This window comes from Hemicordylus capensis, chromosome 14 (genome assembly GCF_027244095.1).
Source record: "Hemicordylus capensis ecotype Gifberg chromosome 14, rHemCap1.1.pri, whole genome shotgun sequence".
In the NCBI taxonomy this organism is placed as follows: domain Eukaryota; kingdom Metazoa; phylum Chordata; class Lepidosauria; order Squamata; family Cordylidae; genus Hemicordylus; species Hemicordylus capensis.
The window spans coordinates 3,179,650-3,197,586 of NC_069670.1; the positions used below are offsets into that span (position 1 = coordinate 3,179,650).

Sequence of the window (17,937 nt, forward strand, 5' to 3'; positions counted from 1 at the left end):
CAACTCTCACCTCAGGGAGCCCTCCCTCCTCACTAACCTCTGGGCTTCAGTACAGTCAGGTGGCCTTGCCCCCTTTGAGGGCCAGTCCCCACCTAACAGAATCAGCGACCACACCCCAATGGGAACATGGGGACTGACTCCAAGGAATGGGGGGGGGCAATGTGAGGATTTAGGAAGCTGCTGTCAGCCAAGTCAGACCACTGGTCCATCTGGCTTAGTATTGCCCACACTGACTGGCAGCAGCTGTCCAAGGCTTCAGGCAGGAGTATTTCCCAGTTGTCCCAGGAGATGCTGCCAGGGCTTGAAGCTGAGACGTTCTGCAGACAACGGGTGGGCTCTGCCACGGAGCGCCGGCCCCTCCTTGGGGAAAACTGTCTGCAAGAGACTGAACTGGCCCGACACGGCTAAGCAGCTCCGAGAGGCTGGTGCAGGACCAGAGTGAGGGGATGCGGTCATAAATCAAGCAGAGGTGTGGCTCTCTGCTGCCACCTGGTGGACTTCGACAGGAGAGGGTCGCAGAGCTTCGGCTGGTGGTAGGAGCAGGATCGAGCCCTTTCTCTCTACGAGGTTTTGCAAAACTTAAGGAGGCAGATGGAGGGGAGAAAGGGAGGCCTATCTGCCAACTGAGAGTGGCGAATCCCGTCTGAGATGGTGCGCTCCAGTCCATCTACCTCCAGTTACAACCGCTTCAAATACCGTCCCTGCTGGACCAACTTTAAGCTGCAACTGAGAAGCAGAGATAGCCAAACCCTGGCTTCTGCTAGCCAACCTCCATCCCGAGTCGTGACCAGTGTTCCCTCCCACAGGGATTCCCAGATGCTGTTGACTACAACTCCCATGACCTCCAGCCAAAGGCCATTGCTGCTGGGGATACTGGGAGTTATAGTCAACATCTGGGAATCCCTGTTCGCGGGAACAGTGGCCGTTACAGTGTGGGCCAAGGAGCAGGAAGAACTCTGTTCACGCGTCTGCACTCCGCTGTAAAGCTCACCCTGGGCTGGTCAGTCGCTTTCGCTGCCCAACGACCTACCTTGGAGTGGGTGCAGGGATAAAAACTGGATGGGGTGGTGGGAAGAACCTTGCCCACTATCCTGAGCTTCTTGAATAATAAAATAATAACAATAATATATACTTTCTTGCTTAGCTGCCCCATAACTAATTGTCCTGTGAGCCAATTCTCCTCGAAGGAAGGAAGGCCTGGATAAAATGACTGATTAATAATGCTACATGGGGAAAACTAGGGTCAGAGAGATTGGTGTTGGGAGAGGAACGCAATGAGGAATGATTCCTGCCAGAGAAGACAGAGGCAGCACTCACCCCAGGGATCTTCCCTATTTCCCAAGAGGGGGCCACGCTGAGAAAAAGACCTTCCACATGAGAGCCATTCCCACTGCGATGACCTCCACCCAGGACCCTGCTTTCCCCAGTGCGAGACAGAGGCCTCTGAAGGTCCCAGGTTCCCTCCCTGGCAGCATCTCCAAGATAGGGCTGAGAGAGACTCCTGCCTGCAACCTGGGAGAAGCCGCTGCCAGTCTGTGAAGACAATACTGAGCTAGATGGACCAATGGTCTGACTCCGTATATGGCAGCTGCCTATGTGCCTATGTTCTTCGCTTAAGAACTCTAGGTGGGCAAACATGGCCCTCCTGCTGCTGTTGAACTACAACTCCCATCGTCCCCGTGACTACTGGAAGGAGAGCTGGTCTTATGGTAGCAAGCACAAATTGTCCCCTTAGCTAAACAGGGTCCACCCGGTTTTGCATGTGAATGGGAGACATGTGAGCGCTGTTAAAATATTCCCATTAGAGGCTGGGACCACTCGGGGAAGAGCATCCTCATGCTTGCACGGAGGAGGTTCCAAGTTCCCTCCCTGGCAGCATCTCCAAGACAGGGCTGAGAGAGAGACTCCTGCCTGCAACCTCGGAGGAGCCGCTGCCAGTCTGTGTAGACAACACTGAGCTAGACAGACCAAGGGTCTGACTCAGTATGTAGCAGCTTCCTGTGTTCCTAACTTTGTTCCAAGTTTGCCCACCCCAGCTCCAGGAGGAAAGCGTTGGCGAGGAGGACGGCTCCCAGCACTCTGCGCATGCCTTTCAAGATGGCACGGGGGCTCTAGAGGGCTCCGTTTTCCCTTAAAGGAGCCCACCCTGGTGGGGGCCAAAGCACAGGACTGTACAATGAGAAGGGTGGCCTCCGCATGGTCCGGGGGGGCCGTGCAGAGTCCCCCACTTTGGCCGAAGTGTCACACTGGCTCAACCCAACCATTAGCCAAGGAGGTGAAGAGGGCGGCCGCTGGCCCGCAGGCCGGAGAGTGCAGAACACGGGCCCACCCTCTTCAGCCACCTGAGTGCTTCTCACTCGGGCCCACCTTCTGGGTACTTGGATTCCTGCACTCCTCAGACGATCACGCAAGCAACCCTTGTGGGACTGGAGAAAAGTAAGGCTGGACCAATCCTGGGCGCAAGGGAGCCGTGGCGCTTCGGAATTTAAGCGAGGCGCCCAGACGGTCCCTCGAACCGAGGCTCCCAGATGTTGCTGACTACAACTCCCATAATCCCCAGCCAAAGGCCACTGCAGCTGGGGATGCTGGGAGTTGTAGTGAGCAACATCTGGAAATCCCTGTTAGAGGGAACACTGGCCTAGACCAGGGATTCTCAGCGCTGGGTCCCCAGATGTTATTGGACTTCAACTCCCATAATCCCCAACCCCAGTGGTCTTTGGTTGGGGATCATGGGAGTTGAAGTCCAATAACAACTGGGGACCCAACACTGGGAATCTAGACTGCCAATCTGTTTCCAGACAGATAACTTGGAGGGTTACCAGATGGGGCCACAGCTCAGTGGAGAAGCATCTGCTTGTCTGCGGGAGGTCCCAGCTTCAATCCCTGGCAGCATTTCCAGGTAGGGTTCGGATAGACTCCTCCCCGAGACCTTGGAGAGCAAGGGATGTGCACGAACCAGTTCGGCGCTCCTTCTGTGGAGCGCCGAACCGGTTCGGAAGTCATGTGTTTGAGCCAGTTTGGGGGGGGGGCTTTAAGGGGCAGGGGAGGTGCCCATACATGCCCCGCCGCTTCGGGTTAGTGGTACACGTGTTGGCCCCTTCCGGTATGGTGCCAACCGGGGCTGCAAGGAGGTACGCTGCAGCCCCGCACCAGCGGGGGGTGGGTGGGAGCGATGGGGCAGGAAAGGGCCCCCTCCTTGCCCTTTAAAGGCCCACCTCCCACGGGTGCATGAACCAGTCCGTGCACATCCCTATGCAGAGCCGCTGCCAGTCAGAGCAGACAATCCTGAACTGGAGGGACCAAGGACCTGACTCCGTATAAAACCGCTTCTTCTGTTCTCACGCGAAGGCAAAAAGATCTGGCTTCACTGCGCTTCAGAGGCGCCGGGATCCTCTTCCCTAGCAACTCCTCCAGACAGAGATCCCGCCCCGCGCTTGAGAACCCCACAGCCGCACAGCCCACCACGCCTCGCCTGCTACCAGCCCTGCATTGCCAAGCATCTTCCCTGCTGGCGGGATCTTCCTCCGACATGATCTCAGGAGTCACCTTGAGGAGGCGGGACGTCAACCTTGCGATAACTGATGGGCCTCCTGCGGCAGGCAGGGAGCCCGCCCGTGAATATTCATGCCCTCCTCCTCCTCCTCCTCCGACAGAGAGGGGCCCCTTCTCCTCCCCACGTCCAGATAGCGTCATGGCGAGCCCTAATGATACTTTTGGCAGCTTCTCACGCTTTGCTTTTAAACCGAGCGGGGGGGGGGGGGGGGAGACCTTTCCTGTTACCCTCCCAGCAGGGACTGGGAGTGGGGCCTGAGATTCTCCACTCCCTTCTGAAGACCGCTTGATCACCCTGAGCCTCGGCGGAGGAAAGTTCAAGTTTCCTCTCGGGAGAGAGAATTATTTCCAAAAGTTGCCCAAGGCCCATCAATCATCCGGAGAGCTGTCTCCGATAGCAGGAGGCACCGCGGTCGCGAGATGTGAATTATTCCGGCGTGCTATTCGGTGGCGTTGCGAATACTGAAGGCGGGCGCCAAAGAAGAAGCGACTTCGAGAGGCAAGAGACGCCCTGGACGGGAGCAAATCTGGCACCAGCTCCGTGGCTGCCTCCCAGCGTGGAGAGATCCGCGCGGCCTCCTTTCTGGCCCGTGCTTCACGTCAACAACCCGGAGACTCCTCCTCCCATGGCCTTCCACGCGGCCTGCGATTCGAGATGGTTCGAAGCATCAACCGGGGGTGAGCCCGCCTCTAGAGCAGGGATTCTCAGCGTTGGGTCCCCAGACGTTATTGGACTTCAACTCCCATAATCCCCAGCCCCGGAGTCCTTCGGTTGAGGATTATGGGAGTTGAAGTCCAATCACATCTGGAGACCCAGCGTTGAGAATCCCTGCTCTAGAGAGTGGGCAGGAAGCCAGGACTGTCAAACTCTGGCCTAGGAGCACCAACATCCTGTCACTGTGTGAGATGCAAGATAGCCAGATGCCCGTTACTCAGGGATGCCCAGCTCCGGGCCTTCAGCGGTTATTGGGCGTCTTCCCCCCTTGCCTGTAGCCACAGCAGCCAATCTCTGGGGAAGATGGGAGCTGCCGCCCAACATCTGCAGGAGGAGCCAAGTGGTAGGTACAGCCCTGATCCGATTTGACACAAGAATGCCTTGAAAATTGGGTGGGCGGGTGATTTACTCGTAGGATTCCGGAGGTGACGGAAGCGAAACATCTCAAGTGGGTCAGAACAAGATTGAAATATATTCACTGACACGACTGGCAGGCTAGAGAGCTTGTAGCCAGAACGGTGGTGGATGATGTCCAGTTAACATCACAACTGCCACCTCCCTCATCTGTGTGTAGCTTTCAACCACTGGTAACACAAGGAAATAGCCGGAAAATCTGTCATCCTTTGAGACACATGGTTGGGTTGCAGATATCACCTCCATGCCAATGGGAGGGACTGTGAATGGGAATGCGTTGCTGTACAACGATGAGAAGAGTTCTCTTCACCCTACCCAACTGGTGTTGAACCCTGCTTGTGGACTATCTGGATTATAAGATAAGAACTGTTCTGATCACACCTAAGTGTTCAAAGGGACTATATATGTTGTGGAAGATCCTTTGCAACATCTGTATGTATTTTGTTTCATTAAGTGGGTGTGTTATTTCTGTCCAGATATGTGTACCATAGAAAACTGGGGTGGACTGATCGACTTTTTGAGCATTCCGATTCCAGTTCATTTAGTCATGTTGTGCTATTCATTCATTTGTTTAACCACGGACAGCTCTACGCCCGTCTTTCCCCCCATTTCACCCCCCCCTCCGAAACTCCTCCTCTCTGTTCTTCTCATCTCTCTGGACCACTTCCAACTTTCCATTTCTCGGCATCTGCTTCTTCCACTCAGACCTCGCCAGCCCTTCCCCTCGATGGTCCATCCAGCCAATAGCAGATCGGCCATGCTCAGCATCACAGCAAGCTCGGCCAATGGCAGCAAGACTATTCCGTCCGCTCTACTGGGACAGCTCGGCAGGTGACCCAATCAACGCCCTCACCACCGCAAAGCCCTTCCGGGACGAGAAAGAGGAGTTTCATACAGGCTCCTCCTTCCCCTTGCCTCCTTGGCCGTCAAGACATGCCTCACCTAGCCAGCCACTCATCCCAACGAGACCACGTTTTGGAAACAGGAATATTTTTTATTCACAAGAGGCTCAAGGTTCTCCGGCTCTTTGGCAGAGCTCAGAAACACAGGTCGAGGGGAGGCAGTGCCACCACCTCGCCCAAGAGAAATCGGTGGGTCAGACATGGAGGCTTCTCCCAGTCGATGGAGAGAGAGTGCATCTCTTTCTTGCAGTCACTGCCCGTCAAACACAGACACAAGGAGTAAGTGACAAGGCCTGGCTTGCTGGGGGATTGTGTCCAACCCCAGACGGGACAAGGAGCTCGGTTCTCAGAGCTGCAATGGGAGCTCAGTTAAGTATGTGCGCTTGAGGGGGTTCCCTATCCTCCTCCTCGGGAACGCCAAACCCCTCTCGTGTTACTGGTCAGGTGGCGGTTGTGCCTTCGGTTGGGTCAGCCATTCCCGGTAGTCGCTGCTTTTGGGCTGTGCGGAGGTCACCACCGACATGGCCACCTGGACGGTATCCAGGCCGTTCACCTGCAACGCACAAGGAAGCAGACATGGAAGAACCGTCCCACCGGGGAGTCCTGCTCTCTCGAGGCGCAGGGGGAAAGAGACAACTACGCTACTCACACTGGCCTGCAGAGGCCAACTCTATTCTAGCACAAGCACAATACCACCTGGGCCTTCTCTTCCCCATCGGCAACCATCACACCAATCCCCACTCTCCTCTCCGATAAATTTGCATGCTAAGCAACCAACACATCTCATGCCAAGGAAAGGGGGAAAGATGGCCATGCTTAACAGGATTGGAAGCAAAAAAGTTAAGAATGGATGCAAACACAGAGGCAAGCAACAGGCTGTACTCCATGCAAGAAGTTCATGGGCAGAAGCAATGCACTAATCCCCACCCTCCTCGCAGATCTATTTGCACGTCTAGCAACCAATGCACCTCATGCCAAGGAAAGGGGAAAGGGTAGAACCAAGGCACCAATCCCCACCCTCCTTGCAGATCTATTTGCATGTCTAGCAACCAACGCACCGCATGCCAAGGAAAGGAGGAAAGACGGCCATGCTTAATAGGTTAAGAATGGATCCAAAAGCAGAGCAATAGGCAGTACAAGCAGTCCACGCAACAGGTGCATTAGAATAAGCATAAAAGTTACTTTTTTTTAAAAAGGAACAGGTGAAGCAAGCTGTGACACTTGGTAGCTGTTGGCAGTTTTGGATTTCCATTGATCACACCAACCTCTTGCACGCACAAAGCTCATTACACATGACTCAACACTTACTGAATCTAGCCTTTCATATTCCATTTTTTACGGCTGCTTTCCGGCTTTATAGAGATTTCTATAATAAATCTGCATTACAGTGTGATCGTGAGTCACTCCTAGCACACCCGATGTAGAAAGGCAGTGTAGAAACAACTGGAATGCATTAATCTAAGAAAGTAAGAGCAAATCTGTTGGATTGAACTGCCCCAGCCAAGCATCCAGTTCCCCACAGCAGCCAGACATTTCCAGGAAACCCACCATCAGGGAAACAGCTCTACTCTGCTGTCTACCTCCAGAGGTAGACTGCTTCTGAACATGGAAGGTCCACTTAGGCCTCAAGGCCAATAGTGGTCGATAAACCTGTCCTCCTGGATTCACTTTTGATCACACACACTTTGGATGTGCATTTATGGTGCCACAAGTACAAAACCTGTATCCTGAGGTGGCGACATGCAACTCCAAACTACCTTGATATTGGCACAGAGAGTAGCAAAGCAAGCAATGCAGAAAAAAATTAAAATTAAAATATAAACCAAGACAGAAGCAAGCAAACAAGCAGGTTTCAAGAAACCTGAGCCGTTTCGTTACCAACTCGGGAGAATACGCCCAAGCAACATGGCACATGCAGAAAACTGTTCTTACCGTGACTTCACACCAGTAATCTCCCAACTCTCTGATGGGCTTCTCTGGCAACTTCAAGGTGTGCAGGGGCACCATGACCTGGAGCTGAAAAGACCAGGAGTCCACATTACCGCTACGACCCATGCTTCAGAACGTCCAATGGGACGAGGACACTGCTGGAGAGGTCTCTTTCCCCTGCAGAGATCATTCCCCCTTTCCCAAGATTACATAGTTCAGAAAGCTTCACCCAGCCAGGAAGACATGATCGCTTTGGTATGTACTTAACGGCTGGCCTTGTGGAAGCCAGCATGCATTGTCCTCTTTGCTAAGCAGGGGCTCCCTTGGTTTGCATTTGGATGGGGGACTACACGTGAGCACTGAGAGATAGTCCCTGGAGGGGATGGGAAGAGCAGTGGAAGAGCAGCTGCATGCTTGCACACAGAAGATCCCAGGTTCAGTTAGGTTTAGGGTTAGGGTTCAGCCCTAACTGGCTGAGTCCAGATAAGACGGAGGTACTTATTGTGCGGGGTCAGAACTCTAGAAACGATTTTGATCTCCCTGTTCTGGATGGGGTCACACTTCCCCAAAAGGAACAGGTTCGCAGTCTGGGAGTACTTCTGGATCCACACCTCTCCCTGGTTTCTCAGGTTGAGGCGGTGGCCAGGGGTGCTTTCTACCAGCTTCGGCTGATACGCCAGCTGCGCCCGTTTCTCGAGATCAATGACCACAAAACTGTGGTACATCTGTTGGTAACCTCCAGACTTGACTTCTGTAATGCGCTCTACGTGGGGCTGCCTTTGTACGTAGTCCGGAAACTTCAGTTGGTTCAGAACGTGGCAGCCAGGTTGGTCTCTGGGTCATCTTGGAGTGACCATGTTACTCCTTTACTGATGGAGTAACACTGGCTACTAATAGGTTTCTGGACAAAATACGAAGTGCTAGTGCTGCAAAATACAAAGCCCTAAACGGCTTAGGCCCTGGGTATCTAAGAGAGCGTCTTCTTCGCTATGTGCCCCACCGCCCATTGAGGTCACTTGAGGAGGTCCGTCTCCAGTTGCCGCCAACTCATTTGGTGGCTACACAGAGATGGGCCTTCTCAGCTGCTGCCCCAAGATTGTGGAATACGCTCCCTACCAAGATATGAGCCTCCCCATCTCTGGCAATTTTTAAGAAACTTTTGAGAACACATCTCTTCAACCAAGCTTTCTCAGCTTTTTAAAACTTGTTTTAAATTGTTTTGGCTATTTAATTATGATGTTTTAATTGTTAATTATTATTTTATGCATTCTATAATATTTTTAATTGTTAATTGATTTTAATGGTGTTTTAATGTAAACCGCCCTGAGCCTTTTGGAAGGGCAGTATAAAATTTTTAATAATAATAATAATAATAATAATAATAATAATAATAATAATATTAGGAGCACCTCCAGGAAGGGGTGGGAGAGACTTCTAGCTGGAACCTTGGAAAAGCCACTGCCGCTCAGTGTAGACAATGGTGAGCTAGACGGACCAACTGTGTGACTCTGTATAAGGCAGCTTCCTGTGTTTCAGAGTTCCTCTTCCCCTGCTCTCAAGTAGATCTTCCCCCCTGTACAGAGTGTGTGTGTTTCCTTTCAAATACTTACATACCACCTTCCAATTTCACATACACAAAATAATCACAATCATAAAAATAAATAGAACAGGCAGAAGCCTGGAGAGATAAGGGAGAATTTTTTTAAAAAGAAGCAAGCTTTGCACAGCACCAAAAGGATAGTGGCACAGGTGCCAGGCAAGTCTCCTTTGGGGAGGATATTTCATAATGAGAGGGAGAGGGAGAGCACAAGATCTTCAGGTGGCTGAGGATGGTAGAATTGGAGCAGCAAAGGTCATGGACAGGGACCTACCTACAAGGATATATGCTCTTGAGTATAGGATTTACACAGTCAGAAAGGAGAACTTGTCTTGTGGTAGCAAGCATGAAGGGTGGATGCTAAGCAGGGTCCACCCCAGTTTGCATTTGAATGGGAGATGTGTGTGAGCACTGTAAGACATTCCCTTGAGGGGATGGGGCCGCTCTGGGAAGAACATCTGCCTGCTTGCATGCAGAAGGTTGCAAGTTCCCTCCCTGGCAGCATCTCCAAGATCGGGCTGAGAGAGATTCCTGCCTGCAGCCTTGGAGAAGCTGCTGCCAGTCCGTGTGTAGACAAGACTGAGCAAGAGGGACCAAAGGTCTGACTAGGGCAGCTTCCTATACGTTTTTTAGCAATATTCTGGGATCTAACACTAGTGAACGTCAGCTGAAATGTGAAGCTGTTTGTTCTGTTGTTCTCCATGCCATAATTAAAAATAAATAAATTACAGAGTGATGATATGTTTTATTATTGTTAGGGTGGAGAGCCGGTTTTGCCTTGGTTTGCATTTGGATGGGTGACTATCCCGTGAGCACTGTCCGCTGTAAGAGATTCCCCTTGGGGGATGGGGCCGTAGCTTAGAGGTGCTGAGCACACAGAAGGCCCCAGGTTCAATCCCTGGCAGCACCGTTCCCTCGAAGGCGTGCGCATATGCGTGCGCTCACAAGTTTTTGGATGTCTGCTCAGTTCATTTTCAATCCCGCCCAGGTTGAATCAAGAAGTCCCCATTCTGAACGCACATATGCACACGCGGCCTTGATCCTGCTGCCCAGAACGAAATTCATTCCGCACAGGGATGAAAAAAAATTAGAGGGACCACTGCCTGGCAGCATCTCCAGGTTGGACTGGGAGAGATTCCTGCCTGCAACCTTGGAGAAGCCGCTGCCAGTCTGGGTAGACAACACTGAGCTAGAGGGACTAAGGGTCCGACTCGGTAGAAGGTAGTCTCCTATATTCCTATGGAAAGGGCAGAGCTGGGAAGCGCCCACAGCTGAGAGGGAAAGCGGATGCTGTGTGACTCGGACCCAAGCTTCACCGTCTCCGATTAAAATAGCAAGGATTGCAAATCAGTTTTGTTCAAGAGCTGAGAGAGCAGCTAACTTGAAAAAAAGGCAGTGCTGCGCCAGCACGAAATGGATGTTGCTCCGATGGTCCAACGCAGCCGACTTCCTCCCCATCTCGGCACACACAAGACCCAGCATTAAAAAACAATCAGCACTCACGTTCCGGAGGAAGTGGCGGGCCACAATCTCTTTGGTCAGTTCCCAGTGCTTGCAGTCATTGACTCCTATCTCCAGGCAGCAGTTTTGCAGGAACCGGACTGTCTGCAGGAGGAGACACAACCAGAGGTGTAAAAATTAGCTTCCCTATCAGCTGACCGGTGGAGATAAGAACTGGAGCTGCAACCACTGATCAGTTAAAAATCTTTTTAGACAGACTAAAAAGGCACCCCGATCCCCTTTTAAAAGTAATATAAGGGGTGTGGGAATGCCTTTAAAATCTTTTAAGTTTATAAGTCATCTATATTTAAAAAAAAACAGCAGCTGCAGACAGCAGGCACTTAGAGAAGGCATTCTCTCTTCACTTACCCCTGCTAATTGAGCAAAGAGACACCTTTTTAACGTGGGTGTTTCTCTTTATTGAGCAGGGGGTGAGCAACTGACCCTATCCAACCCCAGTACAGCATCCCTCCAGTGGCTGTTGTTGGTGTGTCTTATGTTTCGTTCTAGATTGTGAGCGCTTTAAGGACAGGGCGCCATCCTTATTTATCTTTATTTCTCTATGTGAACCGCTTTGGAAACTTTTGTTGAAAAGCAGCATATAAATACTCAGTCGTAGTTACACTCACTCGTTTGTCATCTCAGAAGAGGCATTCCTTCTCCTCTAACCACTTTCTAGCCAATCATGTCACATAAGCGAGAATGCCTCTCTTGATACCATTTGAGGCATCCCCTCTTTTCTCTTAAACAGAAGGGAATGCCTCTTCTTAGGAGGATGCATGCAGTATCTCAAAACATGCAGCATGTCAAAACATAGGGTCATATGTTTCCCCCTTCAAAATGACTGGCTTAGTTGCACGCAAGGGTAGGCATATTGGATTAATCCACCGAATAAGGCTCATTTGTTTGACTAGTTAACATTTCTTTTAATTCATAAAAACAATTGCCTGAACAGCTGCTGCTGATTCTTCTTCTTCTTCTAAATAAAACTGCCACTGGTAGCTTCTCAGGACTCAAAGAGATTTGGAATCGGCGTAGTGTGGCTCGAGGGTGGACACCTTTAAGGACACCCTCCCCAGTCCTTAAAGGGATTCCCCCACCTCCGCACTGGTCGAACCGCCGGTCTTTCGAAGCTGTTTGGAAGCCCATAAAAGGGCCTCTGGTCAGGTTCATGCACATCCCTACCTAAAGGTGACTGGATGGGAATAAACTCTGGAGATTCCTCAGGAATGTCTCCTACCAAACTCAGTGCCGCTTCTGCCTAGGAAGAGGCTGTAGCTCTGAAGAGGCCCGGCTTTGTATTCAGATGGCCCCGAGTTCCAAACCTGGCATCTCCAAGTTAAAAAATAACAAGTCTCAAGAAACCGATTTCTCTTCCTGAAACTTTGGAAAGCTGCTGTCAACCAAGAGTTAAACGCCATGGGGCTCGGTTTATCAAAGTCCCCACTTGGTATAACGCAGCTTCAAACATTTTATCTGAATCTGGGCTTCGTCGGTTCCAGTATGTGAAGGCTGCTATGAATCTCCATGTTTCCCCAGAAGACAGCACTTGCCACGGAATCCCCAAGCACCAAAACCCTGGAGGCACCAGGACAGGGCTGCACAGCTGTTTCCGGACTACAACTCCCATCATTCCCAGCCAAAGTTGCCAGAGGTCAGGGATGATGGGAGTTGTAGTCCAGCTGGAGAGCCTAGTTGTGCAACCCTGGCCTAGAGACATCCTGTGGTATATTATGTTCCAGGTATATTATGGTCCATCCTATTTCCAGAACATGCCAGGAATCCACCAGGTCCTGGACATTGTCCAGTCCTGCACTAGGACCACACAGCCACAAACCTGGAACCATGCCTACCACCTGCCTCACCCTGTGTTTAAGTAGGCAACAGCCATGCAGGAAAGTGCTTGCAACTTGATGTGTGCTTGCAACTTGATGCCTACCCACAAGTGGCTTAGTATGCCAATATACTCATGCACCCTAGATTTGTCCTGCTTTCTGCTCAAAGTTACACCCCTTCTTCAGCTCCGGGAACTGTGCAAGCTTACCTTGACGCCAGTGTGGGTTTGGAGTTTCGGCAGCTTCCCTTCCTCGCGTAACTAAGGGGTGAAAAGCAGGACACACGTATCAGACAGTTGGTCCTTCAGAGCGAGGCAAACCAAACTGAAGCCAAAACCCAGTTCAGAGATCTCCCGCCACCCGCAGTGAACTGGAACTGAATCCAAACCTAAAATCTTCTGGCTGCCTTTGAACCCGAACCAAACCCCTAAACACAAAAAGTGAAAACTCCATTCACATAGAAGTGCTTAAATTATTAGACAGTCACAACTGTATATTAATGCTTTTTGTCTACCTTGCTTTTAATTTATTTATTTCTCTACCTATCATACTTCTATACCGCCTGATATGTACATCTCTAGCGGTGTACAATATTTAAAATATTTTGAAGTTACAAATAAAAAATACATAATAAAAACAATAGAATAAAATAGATATTAAAACAAGTTTTAAATTTAAAAAAATAAAATAGATATTTAAAAAAGTTTTAAAATTATTAAAGTTAATTCTAATTAAAAGCCTGCAAGAACAGGAGAGTTTTGAGGGTCTTCCTGAAAACCAACAGAGGAGGAGATGCTCTTATTTTAGTAGGGAGCATATTCCAAAGCCTTGGGGCAGCCACAGAGAAGGCCCGGTCCTGGGTCACCACCAAACGAGCCGGTGGCAACCGTAACCAGACCTCTCCAGAAGACCATAACAGGCGGCAGGTTTTATGATATTTTGTCTGAATATTTTTTTAAAAATTAAAAAGCAGTTTCAAAATATATTATTTTCCTCTCATATTAGATAGCTATCAATGAGTCTATCGTACAGAGTTATGCACCATGCAAAGCAAAAAGCTTGAAGTGTATCCAAACTGGTTCAAAACAGATTCAGAGAGTCTGAACTGGTCTCTCAAAACACTTGTTAGTGTCTGAAGCAGAGAGTTAATTTAAAAAATCTATTAATCTGACCTGGAACTGAAGCCTATGTAAATCCAAGCTTCTAATGGTTCAGCTCCCTGACTTTCTATCTTGCTTTGGGTTTAGTTTGGCACTGCAGGGATTTCTGGACAAACACTCACACACAAATACTCAGTGATACTCACTCGCTTTTCCTCTTCATATATCTTCTTGTTTTCAGGGGAGGCATAGACAGCCAAATTTCTGGCAAGGAGATGGTTGCGACCAAACCACTTCTTCACAGAGACGATGTCACCACGGTTTCCCACATCTGCAAAGCGAGAGAGAGTCAAGTTTATTCAGTCATTGACCAGCAAAAATTTACAATACCTGCAAATGAGAGACACTGAATGTGTAGCTGCAAAGCATCCCTTTTATCTCATGTAGAAGAGCACCTTCTTTTCACTAAAGAAATCCCAAATTAGCCTGTGACCGAACGCAAATGTCAAATTCAGCTTTGGATTATCTAAGATTTTAGTGGCAAGTTCCTAACCCCCCTGAAAGGCAAGCTCAAAAGTATACTGCTAATGCCTGCTGAAATTTCAGAAGCCAAACGATACTTTTACAAGGTTCAGCTCCTCCCATGACTAGCCAAACTCTTTCATGTTTACAATCTGATACAAACCAAATGCACAGCACATGAGAGGAGGTATCCCAAGATACCTTAATGGGGTTGTTGTTGTTGTAGTAAACCAATCTGCCATGTTCCAAAATGGTAGCCAACAGCTGACAGGAGGGAAAATACTCAAAGTAGCCCCATGAAAATGGCCTTTTAATTTCAGTGGGACTACTTTGAGTCATCTTCCTCCTGTCAGCCAACACCCCCTTGTAACCCACGTGCTGACATTCAGATACAAACCCAATTCACAGCACACAGTCCTAAGAAAGAGCCACCGTAGAAAAATACGTTGAAAAGAGACTTCATTGGTTCTTCTTAGAACTACTTCTTGTTGGATAAAGCTTATGTTAAAAAGAGTTCAGGACTTCCTAACGCACACCATCACAGAACCTTGCAGGTCGAGACACGGCCAAGCTGACAGACCAGAAGGGCAACTCACGCCCCATTCAGAAGTCGCCTTCAACTCCCGACCCCCACGGAAGTGGATCAGTACATATGAAGTTTGTTCAGCCAGGCCTTGACAGGTTTTCTTTGGATCTAGGAGCCAGCCAGAAAATTTAAGAGCCAGACAAGGGACATTTGACAAAATTACCAGGCTTCTCCATAGCCTCTTTACAAGTAACACCCTGTATTTACCTGAATAGAAGGCAACTCTGAATGTAAGACGATGTCTTAAAAGATAGGAGGTTAAGGACAGGTGTTTACCCAAAAAGAAAGAGGATTCTGAATTCACAGAAACATAGGAAACTGCCTTCTATCGAGTCAGACCATTGGTCCATTTAGTTCAGTATTGTCTGCATAGACTGGCAGCAGCTTCTCCAAGGTTACAGGCAGGAGTTTCTCTCTGTCTTATCTTGGAGATGCTGCCAGGGAGGGAACTTGAAACCTTCTGCACACAAGCAGGCAGATGCTTTTCTCAGAGCAGCCCCATCCCCTCAGGTGAATCTCTTACAGTGCTCATACACTGTCGTCTCCCATTCAAATGCAAACCAGGGCAGACCCTGCTTAGCTGAGGCATTAATTCATGCTTGCTACCACAAAACCAGCTCTCCCCCAAGACAACCCTCCTATATTTAACAGGAAAGAGCTGGGCAACGGCGGGGGGGGGGGGGCTCGTCTTGGATTCGGGTAAATACAGTACTTAGAACAGAAACAGGACTGCTTGGGACCAGTGTTCCCACTGACAGGGATTCCCAGACATTATTGACTACAACTCCCATAATCCCCAGCCAAAGGCCACTGCAGCTGGGGATGCTGGGAGTTGTAGTGAACAACATCTGGGAATCCCTGTTAGAGGGAACAGTGCTTGGGACAAATCAAAATTAAATAACCTGAATATCCTCGTCTGGGCACCATGGTTAGATTTCCAGGCACCATCGCTCCCTGGTGATTGGGATTTGTCAAGCCCGGCTTTAAACAGAATTAAGCTTTCACACGGATGAGACCAAACTCAAGCCACAAGCGGGCGTCATGGGAAACATACCCTCCACATTCTCCGTGAGGATGAGCTCCAGCGGCTGCTTCGGGCTATGCTTGGTGTCCTCCACCAGGCGGTAGACCTTGTACCGGCGGTGCTTCATCCGGGGCTGGCGGCCTTCCTTGGCCAACGGCACCTTCCACCACCGCTCCACGATCACCGTCCCCTGCCGGTGGAAGGAAACAAAGCTTCAGCAAAGGGCGCCTCCGAGAGCAGTGATCCCTCTAAGAGCATTCCCCAGAGGTGGTGGACGACCATTCCCAGACTCCCCAAGCAAAAGCCGTGGCAGCCGGGGATGCTGGGAGTTGTAGTCAAAGACACCTGGGAATCCCTGTGAGAGGGGACACCGTTCAAGATTCCAGCACACCCCTTTTTACCCATTAAACCACACACACCCCAACGCCCTCCCTGCAAGCCCGGGCATCTCACATGCTCTGTCCCTAGATGCACGCCGATTTCTGCTCAGGTCCCTTCACAGCTCACACCACAACACACAGGCCAAGATGCTTCCTCAGACCCCCAACTCCCTCCTGCTGCCCCACAACGACTACCCTCTAACCAACCCTATGGAGAGCAAACTTACTGCCGTCTTTGCACACGTATCACCTCAGCGACCCAGAGCTCAACAGCCCCATATTATCATTTTTTTAAAAATCAGGTTTGTTTTATATTTTTAGCTTAATATTTAAATTGTGTCTTCTTCTTCTTCTTTTTTTACAATCTTGTTTTTAAATTTTGCTGTAAACCGCCTCGGGATTGTTTTCATGAAAGGCGGGCTACAAGTTTTACAATAAAATAAATACATAAATTGAAAATAAATGGCCCCCAGCCTGCAAACTCCTGCTCTCAGAGCTGTCCCCCACACCTCCCCCAAAGAGCGAACCCCAGACCCACACATCCTTTGCTTCGCTGACCCCTACCTTTGCCATTTGTTTTATCAGAGCTCAGCTCCCCATAAAAGCATCCCTCCAAATGTCCCCAAAGATCCTCTGAAGTCTTCTGTGGATTAATCAATTGTGCTTACACGTGGCAGGCAGCTAAGCCAGTCATTTCGAGGGAGAAAACGCACCTCCTATGTTTTGAGAGGCTGCATGTAGGGGTCATAGCCAGCGTGGTGTATTGGTTAGAGTGCTGGACTAGGACCGGGGAGACCCGAGTTCCAATCCCCATCCAGCCATGAAACTAGCTGGGTGACTCTGGGCCAGTCACTTCTCTCTCAGCCTAACCTACTTCACAGGGTTGTTGTGAGGAGAAACTCAAGTATGTAGTACACCGCTCTGGGCTCCTGGGAGGAAGAGCGGGATATAAATGTAATAATAATAATAATAATAATAATAATAATAATAATAATAATAGCAAGCCTCCTCCTCCTCCTCCTCCTCCTAAGAAGAGGCATTCCCTGCTGTGTGTGAGAAAAATGGGGGTCCTAAGAGGCATTCCCTGCCCTCTCCCCCCCACACACACCCCTCTGCCCTCTCCCCCCTTTCGCCCCCCACAAACGCCTCCCGCGCATTCTAGCAGAGCCCAGCTCCGCCCCACCGCAGCCCCACTCCAAGGGCTACTCCTAGGCCCCACATCGCCCCCCCCCACCCCCGGGCCATACAGAGACACACACACCCCTCCACAGAGTCCTCCCACCGCGGCTCCCTCCCGCTGCCCCCCAGCCCAGCTCCCTCCCTCAGCCCTGCCCCACACCTGCACACTCCCCACGTGCTTTATAAAGTACACCTCCTCAGTGCCCCCTCACCAGTGGGGCGGAGAGGCTGAGGCCCCTATGCGGAGGGAGGAGCCCCGCGAGGGGCCCCCTCAGAGCAGCCGCCGCCGCCGCCGCCGCCAGCAGCATGCTCGACTAGGCCCGTTCCAGAGCCTCGGCCTCGCCTGGCTCCGCCTGCCGGGATGGGTGGGCCGGCCGCAGGGCGGGCGGCGCCGGCGAAGGAGGAAGGGAAGGGAAAGAGGAGGAGGAGCCTTTCGAGCCGCCCCCTGGAGACGCAACCCGAGAAGGGCCGCCCATCCCCTCCCCTCTGGGCGTGCTGAGAGTGGCTTGGCTTTCCTCTCCACCACACACATATACGAAGAGAGCGCCTTGCAAACGGACAAGCGAGCAAACCCTCCGGGAAGAGGGAGTGCCTCTGAGCATGGACAGAAGGCGCGCTGCCCTTCCTCCCAGGCCCCACGCCTCGCACGGCAGACCAAGAGAGCGAGGGGAGTTCTGATGTGTGGGGAGTGAGGAAAGCTGA

At 50.7% G+C, this 17,937-nt stretch overlaps 1 protein-coding gene across 3 annotated transcripts; it reads right to left on the minus strand.

Annotated features, from left to right (window-relative positions):
- Positions 1 to 5,654: 5,654 nt before the first annotated feature.
- Positions 5,655 to 17,930, minus strand: MRPL9 (mitochondrial ribosomal protein L9). 3 transcript variants are annotated; one of them, XM_053278508.1, is made up of 7 exons: positions 17,448 to 17,900; positions 15,707 to 15,866; positions 13,751 to 13,875; positions 12,654 to 12,704; positions 10,613 to 10,714; positions 7,516 to 7,599; positions 5,655 to 6,136 (listed from the first exon to the last, which is right to left on the minus strand). In XM_053278508.1, the coding sequence occupies exons 1-7, from the start codon at positions 17,541 to 17,543 to the stop codon at positions 6,017 to 6,019; spliced, it is 738 nt and encodes a 245-aa protein (XP_053134483.1). In that variant the 5' UTR covers positions 17,544 to 17,900; the 3' UTR covers positions 5,655 to 6,016. The 3 variants fall into 3 exon arrangements, with proteins under 3 accessions (XP_053134483.1, XP_053134484.1, XP_053134482.1); XM_053278509.1 differs by lacking the exons at positions 5,655 to 6,136; positions 17,448 to 17,900 and adding exons at positions 6,149 to 7,041; positions 16,621 to 16,736; XM_053278507.1 differs by lacking the exon at positions 5,655 to 6,136 and adding an exon at positions 6,151 to 7,041 and having other exon boundaries at positions 17,448 to 17,930.
- Positions 17,931 to 17,937: the final 7 nt, after the last annotated feature.